The sequence below is a fragment of the Sus scrofa genome, chromosome 2 (assembly GCF_054392235.1).
Source record: "Sus scrofa isolate SSC_HxYL_T2T_F1_AM1 chromosome 2, Sscrofa_HxYL_maternal_Yorkshire_Landrace_v2.0, whole genome shotgun sequence".
NCBI classification, from domain to species: Eukaryota; Metazoa; Chordata; class Mammalia; order Artiodactyla; family Suidae; genus Sus; species Sus scrofa.
The window spans coordinates 30455383-30478694 of record NC_139384.1 but is presented as its reverse complement, the minus strand read 5'-3'; the positions used below and the strand labels follow the sequence as shown (position 1 = coordinate 30478694).

The 23312-nt window shown below is 46.2% G+C and overlaps 1 protein-coding gene across 13 annotated transcripts in view; it reads left to right on the top strand.

Annotated features, from left to right (window-relative positions):
• The window catches only part of KIAA1549L (KIAA1549 like), a 297338-nt gene that overhangs the window by 217149 nt on the left and 56877 nt on the right, over positions 1-23312 (top strand). For 8 of the 13 annotated variants that reach the window (XM_085011461.1, XM_085011455.1, XM_085011452.1 and 5 more), the window contains exons 13-15: positions 6248-6375; positions 13660-13838; positions 21668-21885. In XM_085011461.1, the coding sequence (XP_084867587.1) occupies positions 6248-6375; positions 13660-13838; positions 21668-21885 (525 nt within the window). The remainder of the gene's footprint in view (positions 1-6247; positions 6376-13659; positions 13839-21667; positions 21886-23312) is intronic. The other 5 variants (XM_085011462.1, XM_085011456.1, XM_085011453.1 and 2 more) reach the window with 1 other exon arrangement.

Below are 23312 nucleotides of genomic sequence, written 5' to 3'. Positions count from 1 at the left end.
CCCAAGCATCTCATGATGAAAGGAGAGTGAGAGAAATCGCTGGAATACCAAGCCTGATGGGCAGGTGTCCACAGTGAGTCTGAACCAAGTGCTGGGGAAAAGAGAGGAGGGAGAATTTAATTTTGATGAGGGAAAGCATCATGGAGCAGGTTATGTTTCACTCAAGTCTGGAAGCGTAAGTGGGATGTCCGCAGGTGGAAAGAGATAAAGGCATCCAGGCTGGAGGAGCTGGGAGAGATACAGGACAGCTGTGCTCACTTAATGGGGCGTGTCCCTGGGATTTCGAGTTCACGGTGCTTGGGTTGTAATGAAGGATGAAACCAGAAGATAGATTAAGACCGTGGAGGGTCTTAACTGTCAGACTAAGGGGTTCGACCTTTATTCTCTAGGCAACAGTAAGCCCCCTGAAATTCTTCAGGAATTCCTGTTCCCACCCCTTTCTCTCTTCCCTGGGACCGAGCATGGAGGTTGGAAAAGCCACACTCTCTCTGCCTCCTTCCCTCCCTTTGCCTAACAGATATTTAGTGCCTGTTTGCTATTTACCAGGCACTAGGGACACTGCAGCAAACAAGACAGAGTTCCTACTCCCGTGGTGCTTATTTGGTGGGAAGAGATAGACAATGATCATATAGAGAAACAAATAGAGCAGGTCAGGCGGTGAGAAGTAGGAAGAAGAAAAGCGAAAAGGAATGGAGAGGTGGAGAGGGGTGATTGTTTTAGCGGAAGTCAGGGAAGGTCTCTGATCAGGTGACATTTGAGAAAGACCTGATCGAAATGATGCTTAAGCCTTGAGATTATCTGTTCCAAGCAGATGGAACAATATGTGCAAAGCCCAGAAGAGGGAATTTCTTGACTTACTTAAAGAATAAAGGCCAAAGAGGCTGCTGTGAATTAGTAAGGACGTGGTAACAGATGAGTCAGAGAAGTTACCAGAGGCTGATCATGTCAGGCTTTATAGACCAGAGTCAGGCCTTGGGATTTTATTGTGAATCAAGGTCAGACGTCCTTGGAGGGTGTTGAGAGGAACAGAGATGGGATGTGACTTAGAGCGTTAAAGTCTCACTCTGGCTGCTGCGTGGCAATAGAGATGGAGAGAAGCAGAGTAGAAGCAGAGAGACCCATTAGGAGGCTATTGAAGGAATCCAGGTGGGAGATGGTGGTGTGGTCTGGGGCATGGAGGTGTGGGAGATGATTGCATTCTGCAGATGTTTTGAAGGACGAGATGACAGGATTTGCTGATGGGTTGTTATAAGGGTATGGAAATAGACAGGGATGGATTTGCCATTTATTGTGCTAGGACAGACTGGAGGAGAAGTTTGGGTCAAGAGTTTGGATGTGGGCATGTTAACTTTGAGATGCTCACAAGACATGGGAATGGAGATGTTGAGAACTCAGTTACCATATGAATCTGGAGTTCAGAGGAGAGGTCCAGAGTAGAAATAAAAATGTAGGCGCTGTCAGTGTTCACTTATAGAAAGCCATGAGACTAGATGGACACCTGGCAGAGTGTGGGTTGAGATCCAAGAACTGAACCCTGGGACATTGCAATGAGTAGAGGTCCAGATAATGAAGACAGATCAGCCAAAGACTCTGAAAAACATCAGTAAGAAAGGCACGAGGAGAACAAAGCTAGCGTGGAATCCGAGAAGCCAAGAGAAGGGAAAGATGGTTTATTATCAAATTTACAATTTTTGTGTTGCAGCAAAGTAGCAAGGCCCTATGCTTTTCTCCAGGAGCTCTTGGTCCTTAAGAAAGAGGTGCACAGAAACAGAGTTGGATTTCATTTTGTGCGGGGAAGAATGTTGAGGGCATGTGGATTGGCTATCTGTTGGCCCATAACAAACCACTCGAAAGCTCAGTAGCTTAAAACAACAACCATTTCTTTAGCTCATGATTTTGGGTGGGTCAGCAGTGCAGACTGAGCTCAGCTCATGGGTTCTTCTAGTTCGAGCCAAGCTTGGGCTCACTCATGGATCGGTAGTCAGGTGGTAGGTCTGCTGGGCTGGCTTGTTGATGAGAGCCTCATCTGGGGTGACCAGGTAACTAGGGCTTCTGGACATGTGGTCTGAGTCCTCCAGCAGGCTGACCTCAGCTTTCTCACAAGGCGGTTACAGGGTTTCAAGGGCTGCTAGAAAACAAGCTCTAAACAAGCCTCAAGTCTCTGCTTGTATCAGGTTTGGTACTGTCCTGTTGGTCAAAGCAAAACACACAGTCAAGTCCACAGTCAGTATGGGAGGGACTACCCTAAGCTTGGTTACAAGGAGGTATGAACACACAGGGACCTTAACTCCAGCGGTCCACCCCACCCTGGAGAGTTGAAATACAGAGAAACAATGGATGATTTGAGCTGACTGGCAAGTAGTATTATCTATAGTAATTATTCCCATTACAATCTTTGCCAAGTACAATGAAGGCATATTAACAACTTATTTATCACTTATTTAGAGGACACTGAAAAGAAATAAATAGAATGACTGAAATTAGGATATTCACATAACTGTACTGACAGGAAGAATAGAAAATTTTCAACCCCTTCTAATTGAGTTGTTTAAATTGTGCGAAGATTTCTTTTTTTAAAAAAATGTTTTAGAACAAGCTTTTTCTCTTGAATTTGCAAAGACTCTGCTCTTGCTAATCAAATTCAAATACCTAACCTCAGATTTTTATTAAATATTAACCTACAGAGTTCCCGTTATGGCACATCGGAAACAAATCTGACTAGGAACCATGAGGTTGCAGGTTTGATCCCTGGCCTCACTCAGTGGGTTAAGGATCCGGTGTTGCCATGAGCTGTGGTGTAGGTCAAAGACATGGCTCAGATCCAGCATTGCTGTGGCTGCGGCGTAGGCCAGCAGCTGTAGCTCTGATTCGACCCCTAGCCTGGGAACCTCCATATGCCATGGATGTGGCCCCAAAAAGCAAAACAAAACAAAACAAAGAAGAAAAAAAAAGAAATATTAACTTATGAAACAAATAAAGAAAACATTGTCTACCCTGTTGAATGATTTCTCCATTTGCTTCACGAATGGACCATAGACATACAGGTTTACTAAGGACTGGCTATATCCATTGCCAGAGCTGTGGGAGAACCGCCCCGCCCCCGTTCATGTTCAGGTGACCCCTGGAGTATCTGATCATTTGGGAAGATTTTAAGAGGCCAAATCCAAGAGCAAACGCATCATACATCTATGTTCTGGCCTCCCCAACTTGCCGCATCAGTTTCCTCATTCCTGCTAGACTAGCCCTGTGTGACCTCTCAGAATGGGTCTGGGGGATGGTCCAAAAAGTTTTGCAGGTGAAAAATAAGGGAAACAATGATTTGGTGGTCATTCAGATCTCTCCGTTTTTTAAAAAATTGTTTTAAAACCAAAGGAAAATGGAAGGTGCAGCTACTTGCAGTCAACTAAACAGGTGTTGCAGGTCTTTCTCCTTATGTAGGCTCTTGGTGATGCTATTTTGTTGGTCCATAACTGGGATTAATGGGCAGGGGTGGAGAATCTAGGAAATTCCTGTTGTGGCTCTGTGGGTCACAAACCCAACTAGTATCCATGAGAATAAGGGTTCAAGCCCTGGTCTCACTCCTTGGGTTAAGGGTCCGGTGTTGCTGTGAGCTGTGGTGTAGGATGCGGCTCCAATTTGGTATTGTTGTGATTGTAGCATAGGCCGGCAGCTGTAGCTCTGATGTGACCCCTAACCTGGGAACTTCATATGCCACAGGTATGACCCTAAAAAGAAGAAAAAAAGAGAAAAAAAAGGATGGAGAATCTACCTCATAGGGACAGCTATTTGTGATGGGTACTTCAGTGCCCACTGCTCATGACTATTTAGCAAAATTGTTCTTCCAAGGTCTGTATATACCTGTATCCTCAGAATGTGGACTCAGAGGTCAATGGCCTTACACTGCAACCTCTCAGGTGACACTTTCAAAAAACATTTTCATTACTGTCATGAGTGGACACGCATACACACACACACCTCATTCTCTGTTTTTTGACCAGAAGTTCTGAGTTGACAGCTCCGTGTAAACCCAAGTCTATAAGCTGATGCAAAGAATGAAGCAGAGTTGGGCTTTCTGACCCTCCGGAAATGTGCTCCTTCACAACTTTCCTCGGAATGAGAGGACTAGCCAGAAAATTATTTTAAGATCAAATGAAAGAAAGGGATGCAGATGCTCCCAAACCATTAAATATTTTGTGCATGTAAAGTAGGTTGCAAGGAGCCTTTCCCTTGCCTTTCCTTCTGGACGTCAGCGAAAGACTCTTTGTCCCACTGAAGCCAGTTGGACAAGTAGGGGCCTTTAACTGTGAGAGCCCGAAAACAATCCAGAGGCAGAGTTCCCGTCGTGGCGCGGTAGAAACGAATCCAACTAGGAACCATGAGGTTGCAGGTTCGATCCCTGGCCTCGCTCAGTGGGTTAAGGATCTGGTGTTGCCGTGATCTGTGGTGTAGGTCGCAGACTCAGCTCGTATCTGGTGTTGCTGTGGCTCTGGCATAGGTTGGCAGCTACAGTTCTGATTGGACCCCTAGCCTGGGAACCTCTATATGCTGTGGGTGCGGCCCTAAAAAGACAAGACAAAAAAAAACCCCAAAAAACAATCCAGAGGCGTGTGTCTTCTGTGTGTGTGTGTGTGTGTGTGTTTGCACACCCAGCACTCAGTGATCAGATCATTAACGCCACATCCATATTTTCTTGAACTGCAGTCTTTGTATTACTTTTATGGTGGAAGAGATTATAGCCAAATAAACTGGGAAGTGCTGTATTAAACAGAAAGACATGAGTCTATTTAAGACAGGACTGATGGAGCCTTTGATGTGCTCATGTGCTGTAGGAAGATGCAAAGAAAGAGAATAAATAGTAAACAACACTTCTCAGACTCTCGGATGCAGACTCAAGGATGCCTTGGCCCCAGTGTGCTCTGCAGAATGCTCGTGGGGCGAGGACTGAGAATCCCAAGTTCCCAGAAGATGAGAGAGGGACAGAAGGGCGAAGAAGAGTATCCATAGCTTCCACTTAAGAAGCTACTTACTTATGAGTCAAGAGCTGCATTTTATTCCAGTCAATTTTCCTGTGTAGGGGCTGGATGCCAGTAGGTTCTGAATTTGGACATTGGACAACAGATGAACAAGGGGTTTGGTGAGCCTCTGATAGCTGCCTTCTGATTGTCTCCCACAGACGGGAAGGCAAGGGGCCTTTATGCTCAGCCCACCCACAGGCTGGTATGACTGGAGGAACACAGGTCTCAGCAGGGGTTCCCAAGAGCCCCTTTGCCCACAGGTTCCAGAAGACCAGAGAATGGCCTAGAGGAGGGACTCTGGCCTATAGTGAAAGCCCCTACCTGGCAGGGGGAGCCCTGGCCTTCAGGGCTGAATCGCCACCTCCCAGCTCTGCCCCGGACAAAACCGCCTCACCTCCTAAACTCCACGTTCCTCACTTACTAACAGGAGTGACAGTCACCACATCAGTGGGTTGTCATAAGCATGTATCAACAGCTTGAAAGCATTCAGCACAGTCCTTGGCACATAGTAGGTGCTTGTGGTGGGGAGCTTTAGGAGAAGATGGGTGGTGTCTTTATATCTCTCTATATATACTTATATACCTGGCACAAATGCAGGCACAGAGTAGATGCACATACAGTATTTCCTGAGGGAATGAAGAGTTCAAATTGATAGATTCAAATGTAAGTGGTTACCAGTTAACATAGTTAAAAGAGTGTGTGTGTATGTGTGTGTAAGGGTGTGTACATGCATTCATGCACGCTCATGAGAGACAGAGTGAAGAACTCAGTAGAGTGACTTAATCTTTAGGACTCAAGGCATATTCTATAAAGAGACCAGCCAAAAAGAGCCGAGTTTTATGCATGCCCCTCAAGACGCCATGTGAATCAAACACTCTGCAGTACTATCCAAAATGCTGTGTTTTAAAAAGAGGGCACGCTTACAAACGCTATGGCCACTGTTTCGGTAGTCACTGGGGCTTAATGGGAAAGAGATGGATTCGGAAGGCTCTGCTCATTGAACTTCTGTGCAGAGCGAAGCACTGACTGGTAAATGCACTTCAGAGCAGCCAGCTGCTTACCTCAGGCTGTGGTATTGGGTTTGTTTTTTTCTTTTTTCCTGTATCATGTCTTCTCTGTGGGTGAAACCGGAATGCAAGGCTATAGACATCAACGGTGCAAATAAAATAACCTTGGGAGGAGGATGCTCTAGTTGAAACTTACCATCTCCCTGTTGCTATGGTTACCTCCAGCAGGTCGCCCAGTGAGAATGGCTCTGTCATCAGCAACGAATCAGGGAAGCCCAGCTCCGGGAGGCGCTCGCCCCAGAATGTAATGGCCCAGCAGAAAGTGACAAAGGAGGAGGCACGGAAGAGAAACGGTGAGATGCCTTCCCTGCCAAGTGCCACCCCCGAGCCCATCCCCCACACACTCGCACACCCGTGTGCCTTAAACCACCCCCCATGCTTCTCTCTGCCGAGTCCCACAAAGGCCAGGAGTTTCTTACCTGTCTCTTGGGGTGTCATCTTCTGTCCTTCTCTGAATTATGGTTTCACTCCCTCTGCCCTCTGTTCTTATGGAATCGTGCAGGGCTTTAGAAAAACCCTATGCAGAGGAACTGATGTTTGCTTAGAGGTTTTTCTAATTTGGAGCTGAATTGCCTTGATTTCTAGGGCGGCAGGTTTCTGAAATGCTGCTTGTTTTGGAGATTCCCCTCATTTTCTGCCCTGACTCTCTTGATAAGTTTCAGGGGCTCATCTGTGCCAATGAATCCAGATAATACCAGTCCACCTCCCCCAGGAAAAAATAAGACAGTAATAAATCTGTCATCATAAAAATCAGCCTGTGCTTCTGTCTTTTTTCTCCAGGGAGACATAACCATTGAGTTTCTCTCACATGCAGATCTCTCCCCTTCCAGTAAAGGATTAATGCGGGGGCTTATTTACAAGTCATCGCAGCTGCCTTCTTATGCTGTGGCACCATCTATAGATGGCATCTGTCCTACGTCATTGCTGCCTCCCTCCTCCTGATCGCACTTTTGTCCTGAGCCTCATCTCTCCTTGGTCCTCCTGTGTGATGCTGGCTCACTGAAGCCCAGATTCAAGTAACCGGTGCTGCCGCTCAGTTCAGGGGAAAATTCCTTTTGGCTCTCAAAGGGCTGTGGGTGGAATCCTACAGAAATGCCAGGTGAAAAGGCAGTCAGTCTGGCCCTTGGGTCAGCTATGCTTCCCTTTTACAGGGAAGTGTGGTTCAGGGACTCTCTCTTGAAACAAGTGCCAGAAAATGCTTTTGTTTTCGAATGTCCCTTCTTTCTTTTTTCTGACCAAAAAGAAAGAATGACACAATGGATTTTGTCTTCTGCAGGGAAACATGTGGTCGCTGTTGCCATTTCCAGTCGTTATACAAAAGCATTTGTTTAAAGCGTCCTCCCAAGTCGATGCTTCGATTTTTTCTTCCCCTGAATCCCCCGTCCCCGCATGCCCTGTAACACAGAGACTGTGCTTTCCACACCAGAATCAGGCTGTGACACGAAGGGTTTTCCTGGAACATCACCCCACCTGGGACCACCAGAAATCTCGCCCATCGGCGCTCTGCCATGCCAGCTCCTGGGGCCCCCAGGAGCCCTGGCTTATAAAGGGAGACATGAACTTGGCAACTCTGAGCAAGTGAGAAGCTCAGAGAGGTGGGCAGAGGGAATGAGGCAACCCAGAGACAGTGGACAGTGAAGCCATAGGGGAAGGCTGTTTAAACCAGTGGTGACTGCCACTGCCTCTAACCCAAATGCTCTCCTGCTCCCTCCCCCACCCCACCCCTTCCCTCCTTCCTTTATATTCTTCCTGAAAGTGCATAAAGTCAAGGCAAAGTCCGCCTTCCCCCAGATGCCCATCACCCCAGTCCTCAAATGACCTTGAATAACTCAGTGGATGGCTCTCTTAGGCCTTTTTACTGTGCCTATGATGACACACGTGTATCTTTGTTGTTGTATTGCTTTGTTTTATTTTGTACAGTGGGATCAATGCAATACCGTTTTATGCCCTTTGCTTCAAACTGTGCAATGCACACCCTCCTCTGTCAGTAAATACCCATGTACAGGATGATGCCTTTCCCCCTCCCCAGCATTTAATGTGTAGAAGAGGAGGGGCAGGACCAGTTTCAGACCCCAGTGCTCCCCGCCGGGCTGATGAGACGCTGCCTCGTTCCACATGTTCCCGCTGACCTTCCCATTCCTGTTTTTCCACCCTCTTTGCCTGCCTCCTTGTTCTGTTTAGGTCACTTTGATTATTTAAATATCAGGTTCCAAAATAGCAACAGCTGGCTGCATGAATAAAATGCAATTGCTGTACCAGGTTGAGGTTTTCATCTGTTTTCATCCTTTTTCCAAGTTTACAGCATTTCATTGCTTTTTTTTTTTTCCCCCCCAAAGTAAACCCAGTAAATGTTCAGAGTGGGTTGCTTGTCTTTGACCGCAGGTTCCCATTCAGTGAGAGTTCACTTTGAAATGTTCAAATACAATGAGAGGACCGATGCGTTTACTGTAAAATTCAACAGATGCTGAAGCACATCAGAATTCTAGGATGGACCTTCAGTGGTACCTGCCCTTGTCCTTTTTAGCACAGGGCTCCACTTTATCCTGTCATAGGTTAGAACTCACTGAAAACATTAAAAGCATATTTTATTGGATTAGATGGTGAACAGAAGGAAGGAAATAACGTTGAACAGAATTGTGGAAAAACTAAAAAGTGTGTTTCCATCACATGGTCAGCTTGCAAAAAGGACTTGCTGCTGTGAATGTAGCCTCTGAGGAGAGATTCTTCTCTTGGTATGGAATAATCAGATGATGGTTTATGGCTCAGTATCCTTCTAGAGGTTAGGTTCCTGAGGTCAATTAAGGAATATGTGTGTATCAGGCTGTCATTCTAAAACTGTTCTTGTTTTCCACTAGGTTTGTTGCCCCTGTAGCTTCTAATTTTCTATTTTTTTGTGAAAATAAGAATTTTAAAAGGAAAAGATTCTATCCCATTAGCAACATGGCTGTGGGGAGGGGGGATCCTTCTAACTCAAAGACCTCATTAGTTCTATAGCTGCAGGCAGTTTTAGTTTTATTTTATTTTATTTTAGTCTTTTTGCCTTTTCTAGGGCCACTCCCGTGGCATGTGGAAGTTCCCAGGCTAGGGGTCTAATCGGAGCGGTAGCCACCGGCCTACACCAGAGCCACAGCAACTCGGGATCTGAGCCGTGTCTGCAACTTATACCACAGCGCACGGCAACGCTGGATCCTTAACCCACTGAGCAAGGCCAGGGATCGAACCCTCAACCTCATGGTTCCCAGTCGGATTTGTTAACCACTGCGCCACGACGGGAACTCCTGCAGGGAGTTTTAGAGTCTGTTTCTAGAGGATGTTTAAATATAAGTGGGAAAGATAGATGTGAGAGCTAGAATGTTGAAGGCAAAACAATCCGGCATTTTCTCAACTAAATAGATATTTAAACTTTCAAACTGAAACTAATGTCACCTTAAGGAAGAGTGTTTTCCAGGAAAGAGTTAAAAATGAGTTCAAGGGGCGAACATAGTGTCTGTATTCATACCTTCAGTCATTTAGAAGAAAGAACCTCCGTAAACCCTTAAGGGTGCCCCTTCTTTTAAGACCCTAAGGTTTCACAGCCAGTGTTCAGACTCGAATCAGACCTTGCCTCCTAGATGTCGTCGTGGGGTAGGTGGGACAAGAAAGCTTGCAGGATGAATCACGGCTTTCTTAGCAGGGGCCCTTGAGGGTTTATCAGAGATATTAGCTCAAAAGCAATTTCGGTGTTCGTTCGTTTTTTACCTTGCTTATTATTTGGTAAGAAACACCAGAGGGCAATGAGTCTAGCAGTAGATTATTTGTCCTTAAGCTTTAATAAAGATCGTCCCTAAAGAAATACATGTTTTGTTTAAGAGCATTTTCTGCCTCAAATGGGAGATGCCCGTGCCAATGCAAACATGAAGAAATGAAATCTCCCTTTCCAGTTTGATTTACTCAAGTTCGAACCAGCAGTGCAAATAAGACAGAAACAGATCCGAGGTGGATGCTTAGTGGCATTTCCTGTGATGATGTGATGATATGCTAGGACGTTTCCTCCGTTTCACTGTGGCTTTTTTCTTTAGTCCATGCTTTTTTCTTTAGGGACAAATCATGCTTTAAATACTCCCATGAGCCTGCTGTACTGACGTAACAAATATGAATATTTAATGTATTCATATTTAATGCAATGCCTTTTAACGTATTTTTTCCATGCACTCTTCTTGGGGAGGAGAGTAACTATTTTTCTCTTGAAGAAACCTAGAGGAACTATTGTATAAATCTTAATATGGCTTTTTTGAGCATGAAAATGGAAAAGAGCTGTAGTGTGTACAATTTCCAGGGTTCCTGTTCCTGTTCACTTATAAGTTATGCTCCCTCTTTGGCCTGTCCATGGGATGTCACAACCTAGAAGCAATAAAAATGCTACGAATCATCTCTTCAACTTCTGAACAATTTCACGACAGCATGACTTTAACTTTGACGTGTTTACTTTTCTGCAGGTACTGACGACATCTCCTTTTCCAAGTCAGGAAATTTTAGTCGTTCCTTCATTCATTCATTTAGTCAAAAAATCCTGGAGTTCCCACTATGGCCAGTGGGTTAAGGAACTGGCAGTGCTGTAGCTGTGGTGTAGGTCGAAGCTTTGGTTTGGTTTCAACCCCTGGCCTGAGAATGTCAATAGGGGTGTGGCCAAAACCAAAAAACAAATCCTTATTGAAAGCCAACTGCATGTGAGACGTTGCTAAAGGCAAAGGCATCAGTCTTTTGAAGGATGAGCAAGAATGGAGCTTATATTCTAGTGGCGGGGTGGGGGGAGCCCATTCAGTCAAAATAACAAATCAAGAGTGATACATATGATTGAGAAAATATAACAGAGTAATGAGGTGGGTTATTTTAAATTGGTGGATAAGGAAAGGCTCTTTTAAGTTGCAACTTGAAAAACGAGGGACTAGGCTTATAAAGATCTGAAGAAGGAGCATTCTGAGCAGAAGGAATAGCTAATGCAGACCACAAAGGTGGGGACAAGCCTGCTGTGTTCAAGAAGGCCACTGTGACTGGAGCAGCGTGGCTCAGGGGAGAGGCAGGAAATGAGCTCAGCAAGACGGCCAGACCACATGGTACAGGATGTTCTAGGCCACAGTAAAGACTTTGAGGGACAGATGAAGCCTCAGAAAATTCTAATCAGGGGAGTTCTTAGATCTGGTTACCTTTTGAAAAGAGAATCCTGGCTTCCTCTGGAGGATGTATTTTAGAGTTAGGAGGAAAAGAGTGACAGCTTGGAGGAGGGGTTGTTTAGGAAGTGTATTAGTTACGCACTGCTGTGTAACAAATTACCCCAACACCTAGCAACCAAAAATAACAGTCTACATTTATTTATTTGTTGTCTTTTTGCCCTTTCTAGGGCGATTCCCATGGCATATGGAGGTTCCCAGGCTAGGGGTCGAATCGGAGCTGTAGCCACCGGCCTATGCCAGAGCCACAGCAGTGTGGGATCCCAGCCACGTCTTCAACCTACACCACAGCTCATGGCAACACTGGATCCTTAACCCACTGAGCAAGGCCAGGGATTGAACCTGCAGCCTCATGGTTCCTAGTCGGATTCATTAACCACTCACTGCATCACGACGGGAACTCCGCTAACAGTCTACATTTATTACCTTATGTAATATCCGTGGGTCAAGAATTCAGGAGTAGCCTCGTTGAGTGGTTCTGGCTCAGAGTATCTCAGGAGGTTGCAGCCAAGATGTTGTCCTGGGCTATAGTCATCTAATGGCCTGACTGGACCTGCAGAACCCACTTACAGGATGGTTTATTCACATAGTTATTGGCAGGAGTCTCAGTTTCTTGCCACATGGACCTCTCCATAGGGCTGCATGAGTGTCTTAAACATGGCAGCTGACTTTCCCTAGAGTAAAAAGTGATCCAAGAGAGAGCAAGGTAGAAAGGACGGTGTTTTTTATGACCTAGCCTTGGAAGTGATACATCGTCGTTTTTGCAGTTTCCTATTGGTGATACAGGTTAGTCCTATGTGGCTGTGAGTGTCACATAGGATGAGGCAAGAATTATTGGGCACCATCTTGGAGGCTGGCTGTTAGAGCCATTGTCTGGTGGGAGATAACGGTGGGAAAACAAGACTTGCCGAGCACATTGCATCTATCTCTAAAAAGACAGATGCATTTGGTAAGACATCTGAATAGAAATTTTCCTGTCATTGGCTTCTTAGTGGCCTGCTGTTGACAAAAAGTCCACAGAACCCCCACATGCTCCAATTGTAACCCATGTTTAGACGCTTAAGATATTTCAGTCACATGGTAAAATAACAATTTTACTCGACTTAATTTTGCAGATCTTCTGTGATTATGTTAAGTGACAGAATGACAGCAGCTATGTGGGTCTCAATAATTTAAATGACATCCCAGTCTCTTGAGACAGGAGGAAAGACGAATACCTTCCATTACATTCATATTTTATATAACACCTATTTTGCTCCTAAATTGCCTGCTGGTTTGGTTGTTTGAACAGGCGTAATTTATCTCTTGCCGAGCCATGCTCAATAAACTGTCATGCATGTCGTTACTTAATGGGATTGTGCTTTAAGAAGAAGGAAACCGGCAAGATCTTGCTGGCCCTGGAACGTCCTCCGTCAGTCTCGCTATGGAAGCGCAAGGCGGGCTGCTGTCCTTCAGCAGTCACAGCAGAATCCTGTGTCAGAGGAGAATTAATTTAAGAGCATAGGTGGAAATCGCCTTCCTTGATTAGGGAAGTTGTCTGTAGCTTTCAATTCATTTCTTGGGGGGTTGTTTCTAAGCTTTCTTTTGTTTTAGACAAATGAAAGAAACCGAAACTCTAGTCATTTAAGATGTAGTCTTTTGAAAGAAAAAACAAGTTTGAGCAGCAATTACCGTGGGCAGACTTGTGACCTTAACATGATGCAAAAATGGGTAGCTTTGGTGGCAGGGACTAAACTGAATGATGTTATTCTCTTGCTTGTTATGGTTTAAGAGTAGTCACCAGGGAGTTCCCATTGTGGCTCAGTGGTAATGAACCTGACTAGTATCTACGAGGCTACGGGTTCGATCTCTGGCCTCACTCAGTGGGTTAAGGATCTGGCGTTGCCATGAGCAGTGGTGTAAGTCACAGATGTGGCTCAGGTGTTGCTGTGGCTGTGACATAGGACAGAATCTGCAGCTCTATTTTGACCCCTAGCCTGGGAAATATGCCGTGGGTGTGGCCCTAAAAAACAAACAAAAAAAGAATAGTCACCAGGTTTGGCCAAACAGCACTTTTCCCATCTCTGATTCAAATACAGAGAACAGATTTCCTTTTGTTTTTTGTGGTTTTTTTTTTTTTTCAAATGTGTCTTGTCACACTTTTGAAAGAATGAGTTTTAACCAGGGGAGGAATGACTCGTATAGATCTTAAATTTAAAGGAGCGGCAGTAAGCCATTGGCACAGAACCAGACACTGTTGTTCCTAAGGTCACTTAGAGTAAAGTAATGTGCTTAGGCTGTGAGCTTTCATAAGTCACCCCCTGCCCCCTGCCACCACGACCAAGCAGCTCCCCTGCATCGTAAAATCAATGTGTTTATGTTGTGCTTTAGTGCCAGCGAGTGACGAAGAGGAGGGAGCCGTTCTCTTTGACAACTCTGGCAAGGCGGCTGCCGATCCCTTTGACACATCTTCTGGGTCTGTGCAGCTCATCGGAATAAAACCCACGGCCCTCCCTGTGGTGCACCCCACCTCGGACAGGAGCCAGGAGCCGGCAGCCCTCAATGGCGAGGTGAGCACCTGAGGCCCAGAGCGGGAGAAAGCAGGTGCAGCCAGGCCTCTGGGAATTCGGGCCAAGGAGCAGCCCTTGGGAGAGCTGGGTGCAGGCTGCATCTGGGCAGCTGGGTCATTCCTATCTGTGCATTCGCGGGCCTCTGCAGAACTAATCAAGGCACAAGTTACCCCAAACCACTTTGTTGGGTGATGTTCACAGAACAATTTTCTATCTTCATCAGAAAGCCCAGAAGGGGAGTTCCCGTCGTGGAGCAGTGGTTAATGAATCCGACTAGGGACCAAGAGGTTGCGGGTTTGATCCCTGGCCTCACTCAGTGGGTTAAGGATCCGGCGTTGCCGTGAACTGTGGTGTAGGTTGCAGACGAGGTTTGGATCCCACGTTGCTGTGGCTCTGGCATAGGCCAGCGGCTACAGCTCCAATTAGACCCCTAGCCTGGGAAGCTCCATATGCTGCAGAAGCGGCCCAAAGAAATAGCAAAAGGACAAAAAAAAAAAAAGAAAGCCCAGAAGGGACTTTTAAAGAACTGCAGTTATGAAGAGAAACATCAGAAATCTACCTCCCCAGCTCCTCACACACACAGCCTGCTGCCTTTCTTTTTTTTAATTAAAAAAATTTTTATTGTAGTTTTTTTATAATGTTCTGTCAATCACTGCTCTACGGCAAAGTGACCCAGATATACATGTATGTCCATTCTTTCTCTCCATAGTATCTTCCATCATGTTCTATCATAAGTGATTGGATATAGTTCCCTGTGCTATACAGCAGGATCTCATGGCTCATCCATTCCAAATGTAATAGTTCACATCTACTAACCCCAAACTCCCAGTCCTTCCCACTCCCTCTCCCTCCCCTTCGGTAACCACAAGTCTGTTCTCCATGTCCATGAGTCTGTTTCTGTTCTGAAGATAGGTTCATTTGTGCCACATTTTAGATTGCACACATAAGTGATATCGTATGGTATTTCTCTTTCTCTTTCTGACTTACTTCACCTAGTATGAGACTCTCTAGTTCCATTCATGTTGCTGCAAATGGCACTCTTTTGTTCTTTTTTATGACCAAGTAGTATTCCATTGTGTATACGTACCACATCTTCTCAATCCGTTCATCTGTTGATGGGCATTTTCACAATGTCAGTTGTAGTGGGGTGAGGGGGGCCTTGAATTGATAGGGGACCTGGAAAAGATACAGACAGGGATGCGGCCCACTACCTAGGCTCTGAAATGACTTTTACCTTACTGCGCAGCTTGAAACAACCCTTGGCCCTTCTTCCAGGAAGATATCAATGGATATCATGAGGTTAATCAGTTTTCCTAGGTCTAAAGTTTTTCTAAGTCTAAAGTCTAAGTTAGTAGCATATGCCAGAGAATGTTCATTTCACCAAAGAAAGACAGATAATTGGATGGATGAAGGGAGATAGATAGCAGCAGTGCAGGGGAGAGCCAGACAGTAAGTTGGTTAAAAATTATCCGCCATTATCCATCTTCTGCATCAAAATGGTCAGTGGGCTGAAGGTGTTTATGATCCTTTAAAAACATGCATATGGGGAGTTCCCGCTGTGGCACAGTGGGTTAGTAATAATCTGGCTTGTCTCTGTGGAGGTGCTGATGCGATCCCTGGCCTGGCACAGTGGGTTAAGGATCCAGTGTTGCCGAAGGTCTGGCGTAAGTTGCAGGTCCAGCTCAGATTTGATCCCTGGCCTGGGGAATTTTCTTATGCCACGGGGGCAGCAGAAAAAGAAAAGAAAAAAAAGAACATACATATGGAACACGCATGTGAATACATTACCTGAGTATGTACATACTTTCATGTTTTTCTCTGTTGTTAAACTGTCAGGTTATTCATTTCTTTTGTTTATATCCTGCTGTTGTTATCTGCATGAGATTTTCCAAGTTTTGAAGTCTTTTTCTTTTTTCTTTTTTTTTTTCTTGCTTTTTAGGCCTGCAGCCATGGCATATGGAGGTTCCCAGGCTAGGGGTCGAATTGGAGCTATAGCTGCTGGCCTACACCAGAGCTACAGCCACGCCAGATCTGAGCCGTGTCTGCGACCTACACCGCAGCTCGTAGCAATGCTGGATTCTTAACCCACTGAGGCCAGGGATCGAACCTGCAACCTCTTGGTTCCTAGTTAGATTTGTTTCCTCTGTGCCATGATGGGAACTCCCTGAAGTCTTTCCTATCGCACCTTGAGGGACATGCTACAGCCCCATGTAGCTGGATGTTATAAACACACTTCGGCGGCTTGTCTGCCTCTCCCATCCAGGCCACATATAAAAGCTTGTCACAGATCAGATTCAGCTAGTTCCTCTGGTTTTTTGGACTGAAAAACTGAGCTGCCTAGAGGTGTGATGGGTTGAGGTTCATTCATTTTCAAAGAGAACTGATTGTGGGCTTACAGAACACTTCTAATCCAACCTCCTCACTTTTTTTAGACAGTGAAACAGATCAGAGGGCTCAAGTGGCTTGCTCAAAGTCACACTGCAGGTTATTGTGACAGCATGATGTTCAGGCCCCCGGTTCCCTGACCAGTGCTCCTTCCTTCTCTGAGTTACTATGACCCCTCAGAGAAAAAGATCATTGTGCTTGAAAGAGTATGGACTCTCCAGCCATGCTGCCGGGATTTGAATCCCAGCTCTTCTACTTACTCTCTGTGTGGCCTTAAGCAGGTTAATTTCTCTTGCCCCAGTACCTCCATCTGTACAATGGGATTGTCTAAGGATCAAATGCTTAATTCATATAAAACCACTGAGCAAGAATTCATTGATCAAGTGCTTTATGCCCTGTGGTCCTATAATTTGGGAACCTATACATCTTCTCAAAGCCAATCACAGCCACTGAGTCTTTTTTTTTTTTTTTTTTTTTTGTCTTTTTGCCTTTTCCAGGGCCACTTCCGTGGCATACGGAGATTCCCAGGCTAGGGGTCTAATCAGAGCTGTAGCCACCGGCCTACGCCAGAGCCACAGCAACTCGGGATCCGAGCCGCGCCTGCAACCCACACCACAGCTCACGGCAACGCATGATCCTTAACCCACTGAGCAAGGCCAGGGATCGAACCCACAACCTCGTGGTTCCTACTCGGATTCGTTAACCACTGCGCCACGATGGGAACTCCGCCACTGAGTCTTTTATTGGGCACAGTTCTGCCACCAGACACCCAAGTCCAGTGATTGGAAGCCTCTGAGGTTATCACTAAGGCACTGATAACCTGCACTTAATTAAGACCCTTTGCCCAGTGTGGACCCAGGTGATGGCCGCCATACCTGGATCTTTTCATTCAGCTTAGGGATGTGGCTGAGGACACATTGCAAATCTCAGCTACGTCTCACCTACCACTCTCTTCTTCTGACAGGTCCATCACCCTGTCACAGAACATATGAGCAGAAATGGATACATATTACCTTTTGGTCTAAAGGAATAGACCCTGCCAGCATTTGGATTGGAAAAGAGCCCTGAAGTGTTCTCTGTTATTTGCTGCCTTGTGACATTTGAGGCAGATTGTCTTATAATCTTCCTCCTCCTTCTCTTATGGGCAGCTTGTTTAAATGAAGAATGCAGAGTCTTAAAGCTGTAAAATTTTCTTTTATGAATTATAGGTAATTCTTTAAAAGATTATTTTAAAGAAAGCAGGATAACAGCAAAGTTCAGAAAATAAGAGAAAAGTCACTGTTAATTTCACTACTCTAACATATCCTCTGTTTTCATTTTTCCCACCTTCTCTTCAAGCTTTTGATCAAACGTGTGTGTATTTTAGAATCTCGGAGTTCCTGTCGTGGGTCAGTGGTTAATGAATCCGACTAGGAACCATGAGGTTGCAGGTTCGATCCCTGGCCTTGCTCAGTGGGTTAAGGATCTGGCGTTGCTGTGAGCTGTGGTGTAGGTCACAGACATGGCTCGGATCCTGCATTGCTGTGGCTGTGGCGTAGGTCAGCAGCTATAGCTCCGACTGGACCCCTAGCCTGGGAATCTCCATATGCCAAGGGTGCAGCCCTAGAAAAGACAACAAAAGACAAAAAAAAAAAAAAAAAAGAATCTCATCATATCCAGACCTCTTTGCAGCCTCTCTGTAGTGAACCCCTCCACCTACCTCTATCCCCAAACTGGGCTATTCCTACAGTTTTGTCTTCTCGAAAATGTCAAATAAGTACAATCATTTAATATATAGCCTTTTATAAAGATAACCTTTATTGGAGTATAGTTGACTTACAGTGTTGTATTAGTTTCAGGTGTACAGCCAACTGAATCAGTTATACATGTGCATATTCCATTCTTTTTTCCCATATAGTTTATTACAGAATCTTGAGTAGATTTCCCTGTGCTATACAGTAGGTCCTTGTTACTTACTCATTTTATATGCAGTGGTGTGCATAGATGAACCCCAGCCTCCTAATTTAATTTTTCCCACCACGGTTTCCCCTTTGAATTTTGAAATCTGCGGGTTTGTTTCCATTCTGCAGATAAGTTCTCTTGCATCATTTTTAATTAGATTCCACATATAAGTGATATCACATGACATTTGTCTTTCTCTTTCTGACTTACATCACTTTGTAGGAGAATCTCTAAATCCATCTATGTTCATGCATGACTTTTAGGAACTTTTTATTTTGAAAATAATATTAGAGTTACAGAAGGGTTGCTGTAATAGTATAGAGAATTCTTTTTTTTTTTTTTTTTTGCATTTCATGAAGTTGTATTGAGTTTTTGAGTGGTCTTCAAACTTTTTTTTTTTTTGTCTTTTGTCTTTTTAGGGTCACACCCAAGGCATATGGAGGTTCCCAGGCTAGGGGCCGAATCAGAGCTATAGCTGCCAGCAACGCCAGAGCCGCATCTTCGACTTACACCACAGCTCACGGCAACACCAGATCCTTAACCCACTGAGCAAGGCCAGGGATCAAACCCGCAACCTCATGGTTCCTAGTCAGATTCGTTTCCAAAGTGCCTCAATGGGAACTCCCTCTTCTAGCAGTTTTAAGTTCATTATCCAAATAAATGAGACTTGAGAAGAAAAAAGATTTAATCTAAAGTAGCAGCAGCAGCAGGTACAATGAGTCACGGATTTATGGGCTGGATTGGCCCTCAGCCCAGCATTGCCAGCTGTGGGACCTGACTACCTGGGGCACTTTCAAGCCCAGGAGGGACACAAAGGGGCTGAGACAACCATACCCCTTCCCCCAACCCCCTTGGCATTGGCTGCAGAGTGAGGAAGCCCCTCTGCCACATCCTGGGGGCCTTAGGGCAACTTCTCCCCTCTGCTCCATCCTCACCACCTCCGTCCACACCACCTCTGTCCTCACCACCTTCTCACACGCTTGTCTCAAGCCCACAGTCCTGCCTCCCTCTCCTCCAGAGCTCAGCGCAGCCTGACCTGGGGATTAGGCTCCAGTAATGGCCCAAGACCACTGGACCTTACACCTTCTCGAACCCCCTAATCCTTTCTTCAAACATGCTGTTTTGTAGGGTCCCATATAGAACACAGAGGAGAGTTGGGGGGCGGGGGAGGCTGATCTGTTGGTTGGGGACCAGAGCCAGCAGTTTAGCCCTGTCTTCTTGCTGCTTCCACACTTCTCTGGCTCCTGAGAAACCTCCTGGAGCCCTAGGGCCATGGTCCCTCACCCAGGTCCCTGGGCTTGCGGAAGCTGTATGAAAATAGTTGTGCATTGGCTTTCAGAGGGCGATACTCATAGCTCTCCTAAGAGTCTCAGGAATGACCTTCTAAAAGGACACAAATCTGTGGAACATAATTTGAAAACTAACATTCAGTGCCAGAGGTGCTCACACAGGTGCTGGACTGGAATCAACTCTGGGGCTTTTTCAAACTGCAGATGCCCAGGCCCCACCCTTGATGATTCTGATTCAGTAGGTCTGATGTAGAGCCTGGGCCTCTGGATTTTTGCCAGCTCAGCATCCAGCTCCAGCACCCTGCTCAGTGACCTTGGGCATCTTCCAAATGGAAAGACCTGACTCTGGCAAGCCCACCCCAGCTCCAGCCCCCAGCTTCTCCCTGGGTGGAATCTACGCATCCAGAAGCTTAAACATTGGATCGTCTGTATTTCCTTGTCTTCTTCTCCTGAGGGGCAGGGTACAGAGCGGCCAGCTGTGTAGCTCTAAACTCTGGTGGCTGTCCAAGGTCAAACCCTGGCCCTGCCTCTGTTTATCTATATAAGGACCCTGAGAAAGTTTTTTATTCTCATCTTCAAAATGAAGAATGAAATAACCTTATGAATTGTCGTGAAGCTTAAGACCTCACATGCATAAGTCACCCAAGTGAATGCACATCACAAGCTCTATAAAGGGAGCTCTTACTCAGTTCTTGGGGGTCCCAGCTCTGTGCTTTACTAACTTAGCCTTTTTGGGCCTGTCAGGTGGAAGTTATCCCCACCCTTTCCAGACGTTCCACCACTGTCTCTTGAAATTATACCTGTGAAAATACTCTCTGCCACAAGATTATGCAGATACTGCCAGGTCTGGTTACAGACAACGCTGGTGGGTCTCCATAGCATTCAGTGTCAGGCAGATTTCATCATTCAGCTCTGCTTGTGGGTGTAACGTCCCCATCATTCATTATTTACTTCGTAGCATCTTCTACTTGTGTCTTTGACAGGTGAGCAGGAACTGGCTGGCAATAGTAGCCATGCAAGGTTTCAAAAGTACCCAGCTTTCAAGGAAGGTATAGGTTAACAAAAATAAGCTCTCAAACGCAAGTTGATAGATTAGTGAGACCTGGGGAGCAGAGTGTCTGCTCCCCTTTTCCTCCCCCGTTCCTCCCAGATCTATCCCTTTGGGAACTGGCCGTCTTATCCAGTGGGACACCGGCTAAACAGCCAGGGGAGGCCACCAGGCTCCTCAGGGCTGGAGCTAGAGTTGGGGCACCAAGTGTAGCTGGGAACAAGTCCACATAGGGGAGCTGAAGTGGTTTAGGTGGGATGGAGGCCCACATCTCAAAAGTGCAGTCAGGGAGTTCCTGTTGTGGCGCAGTGGTTAACAAATCTGACTAGGAACCATGAGCTTGTGGGTTCAATCCCTGGCCTTGATCAGTGGGTTAAGGATCCGGCGTTGCCATGAGCTGTGATGGAGGTTGCAGTTGTGGCTCGGATCTGGCGTGGCTGTGGCTGTATGGTGTAGACCGGCGGCTACAGCTCCAATTCAACCCCTAGCCTGGGAACCTCCATGTGCCGCGGGAGCGGCCCAAGAAATGGCAAAAAGACAAAAAAAAAAAAAAAAAAGTCGGGCTCAGGCGTGAGTAGACCTGGCAGACAAGGGTCAGTAGGCTCTAAGAGTGGGTCTCGGAGTTCCCGTCGTGGCGCAGTGGTTAACGAATCCGACTAGGAACCATGAGGTCGCGGGTTCGGTCCCTGCCCTTGCTCAGTGGGTTAACGATCCGGCGTTGCCGTGAGCTGTGGTGTAGGTTGCAGACGCGGCTCGGATCCAGCGTTGCTGTGGCTCTGGCGTAGGCCGGTGGCTACAGCTCCGATTCAACCCCTAGCCTGGGAACCTCCATATGCCGCGGAAGCGGCCCAAGAGATAGCAACAACAACAACAACAACAAAAAAGACAAAAAGACCAAAAAAAAAAAAAAAAAAAAAAAAAAAAAAAAAAAAAAAAAAAAAAAAAAAAAGAGTGGGTCTCAGTGACCATGGCAAGTGCCAGGCCCTGCACTACTTGTGGTCTACTCTTAAGGGCTGCGCTTACGATGGGCCACAGGTCTGGCCCGCTTGAAGGACCAGAGGTGAAGCCCAGGATGGCTTTTCCAGGAGCTGTGACCCTCTGGTGAAGCATCCCATCTGTGGGCCGTACCTGGTCAGGTGCGGGCCTGAGACTGTCTCTCTTTCCAGGTGAACAAAGCCCTGAAGCAGAAGTCAGACATTGAGCACTATCGGAACAAGCTGCGCCTCAAAGCCAAGAGGAAGGGGTACTACGACTTCCCCGCCGGGGAGGCAAACAAGGCTCAGACAGAAAGGAAGAAAATGTATGAGAAAGCCCCAAAGGAAATCGAGCATGTTTTGGATCCAGACCCAGAACTGTGTGCCCCATTCGCTGAGGCTAAAACCAGGTAGAGTGTCTAAGGGATTCTCTGAAGGCTGGTACCACCAGCAGAGGAGGGTCGGGGGTGCCTCGGGTGAATGGTCCAGGTCTCTGAATCTCTTTGTTACCTTAGGCCTGTCATCTTTGCAGGCTGCCATTCCAGGCCATGCTGGTCTGGTCTGGGTAAGCAGGAGTTCCTTCATCAGTCTGGAAGAGAACAAAATTAAAGCCATTTTTAAAAAAAATACTTGTGGAGTTCTTGCCGTGGCACAGTGGAAACGAATCTGACTAGGAACTATGAAGTGGTGGGTTCGATCCCTAGCCTCGCTCAGTGGGTTAAGGATCTGGCATTGCCATGAGCTGTGGTGTAGCTCACAGATGTGGCTCAGATTCCCCGTTACTGTGGCTGTGGTGTAGGCCAGCAGCTACAGCTCCGGTTAGACCCTCCACAGGCCATGGGTGCAGTCCTAAGAAGACAAAAACAAAACCAAAAAACCAAAATCCAACCATAATTGTCCTTTACCTTAATGGTATTTTCAAATCAGTAGCTGTTTCAGAGCTGGCTTAAGATAGAATTATTACTCACCTGGCTATGCCACTTACGGATCTAGGGACATTGTATTTGTCAATTACTTTAGTGGTGCTTGGATAAGAGAAGCAGAATCCGTGCCTCCCCTTTTTATTCAGCTTCAGTAAGTGCTTCCTGCACCACTACTCCCATCTCCATGCTGAGTTCCTCGCTTTAATTTATTGACCTGTTCATTCATTTGACATTTATTGCCACCTACTGTATGTTAGGCAACATGCGTGATGCTGAATACTGTCATGGCCACGTGTTCATTCATTCAAATCATTCCGTATCCTGCGGTGGACAGGACAGCCCTGGTCACCGCTGTCATGGAGCTTAAGATCTGATGGGAGAGAAAGATCACCAACCAAAACCTTATTGCTTGAAAGTGCGATGGTTGTTTGAACTGCAAGGTGCTCTAACAATCTAAAAAGCTGGCTTAATGAGGGAGGGGGAGGCCTGATGGCTGGAATTGGTATCCTTCCAAGATTTGCTGCTAATGCAGAGAAGGGGCCTTACCTACTGGGAAAAGGGGTAGAGGTTAGAGGGTTGCAAAGCTAAGCAGGCCTGCCTTTCTTCTTGGCCTTCCCCCTTCAAAGCACTTCCTCAGAAGCATTTTCATGATTGGAGACCATCTCTTTCCAATACAAGTTCTCCTTGGTGGCAGCCCCTTGGCTTTGAGCTGCCAGTGCTCCAACCAGTCCTAGAGCCTGGCAGACTCACTGCCCCTGCCCCCAGATGGGGGGCAGGGGGCATAGGATGGTTCCTGGCCTGAGTGGATATTTATTAAAAGCCAAAATGACTGTGTGACGTGCTTTGGTGGAAGCCACAAAATCAAGCTGGGAGGTGGGGCTAAATTCTACTAATGGAATTGACATAATTTATTT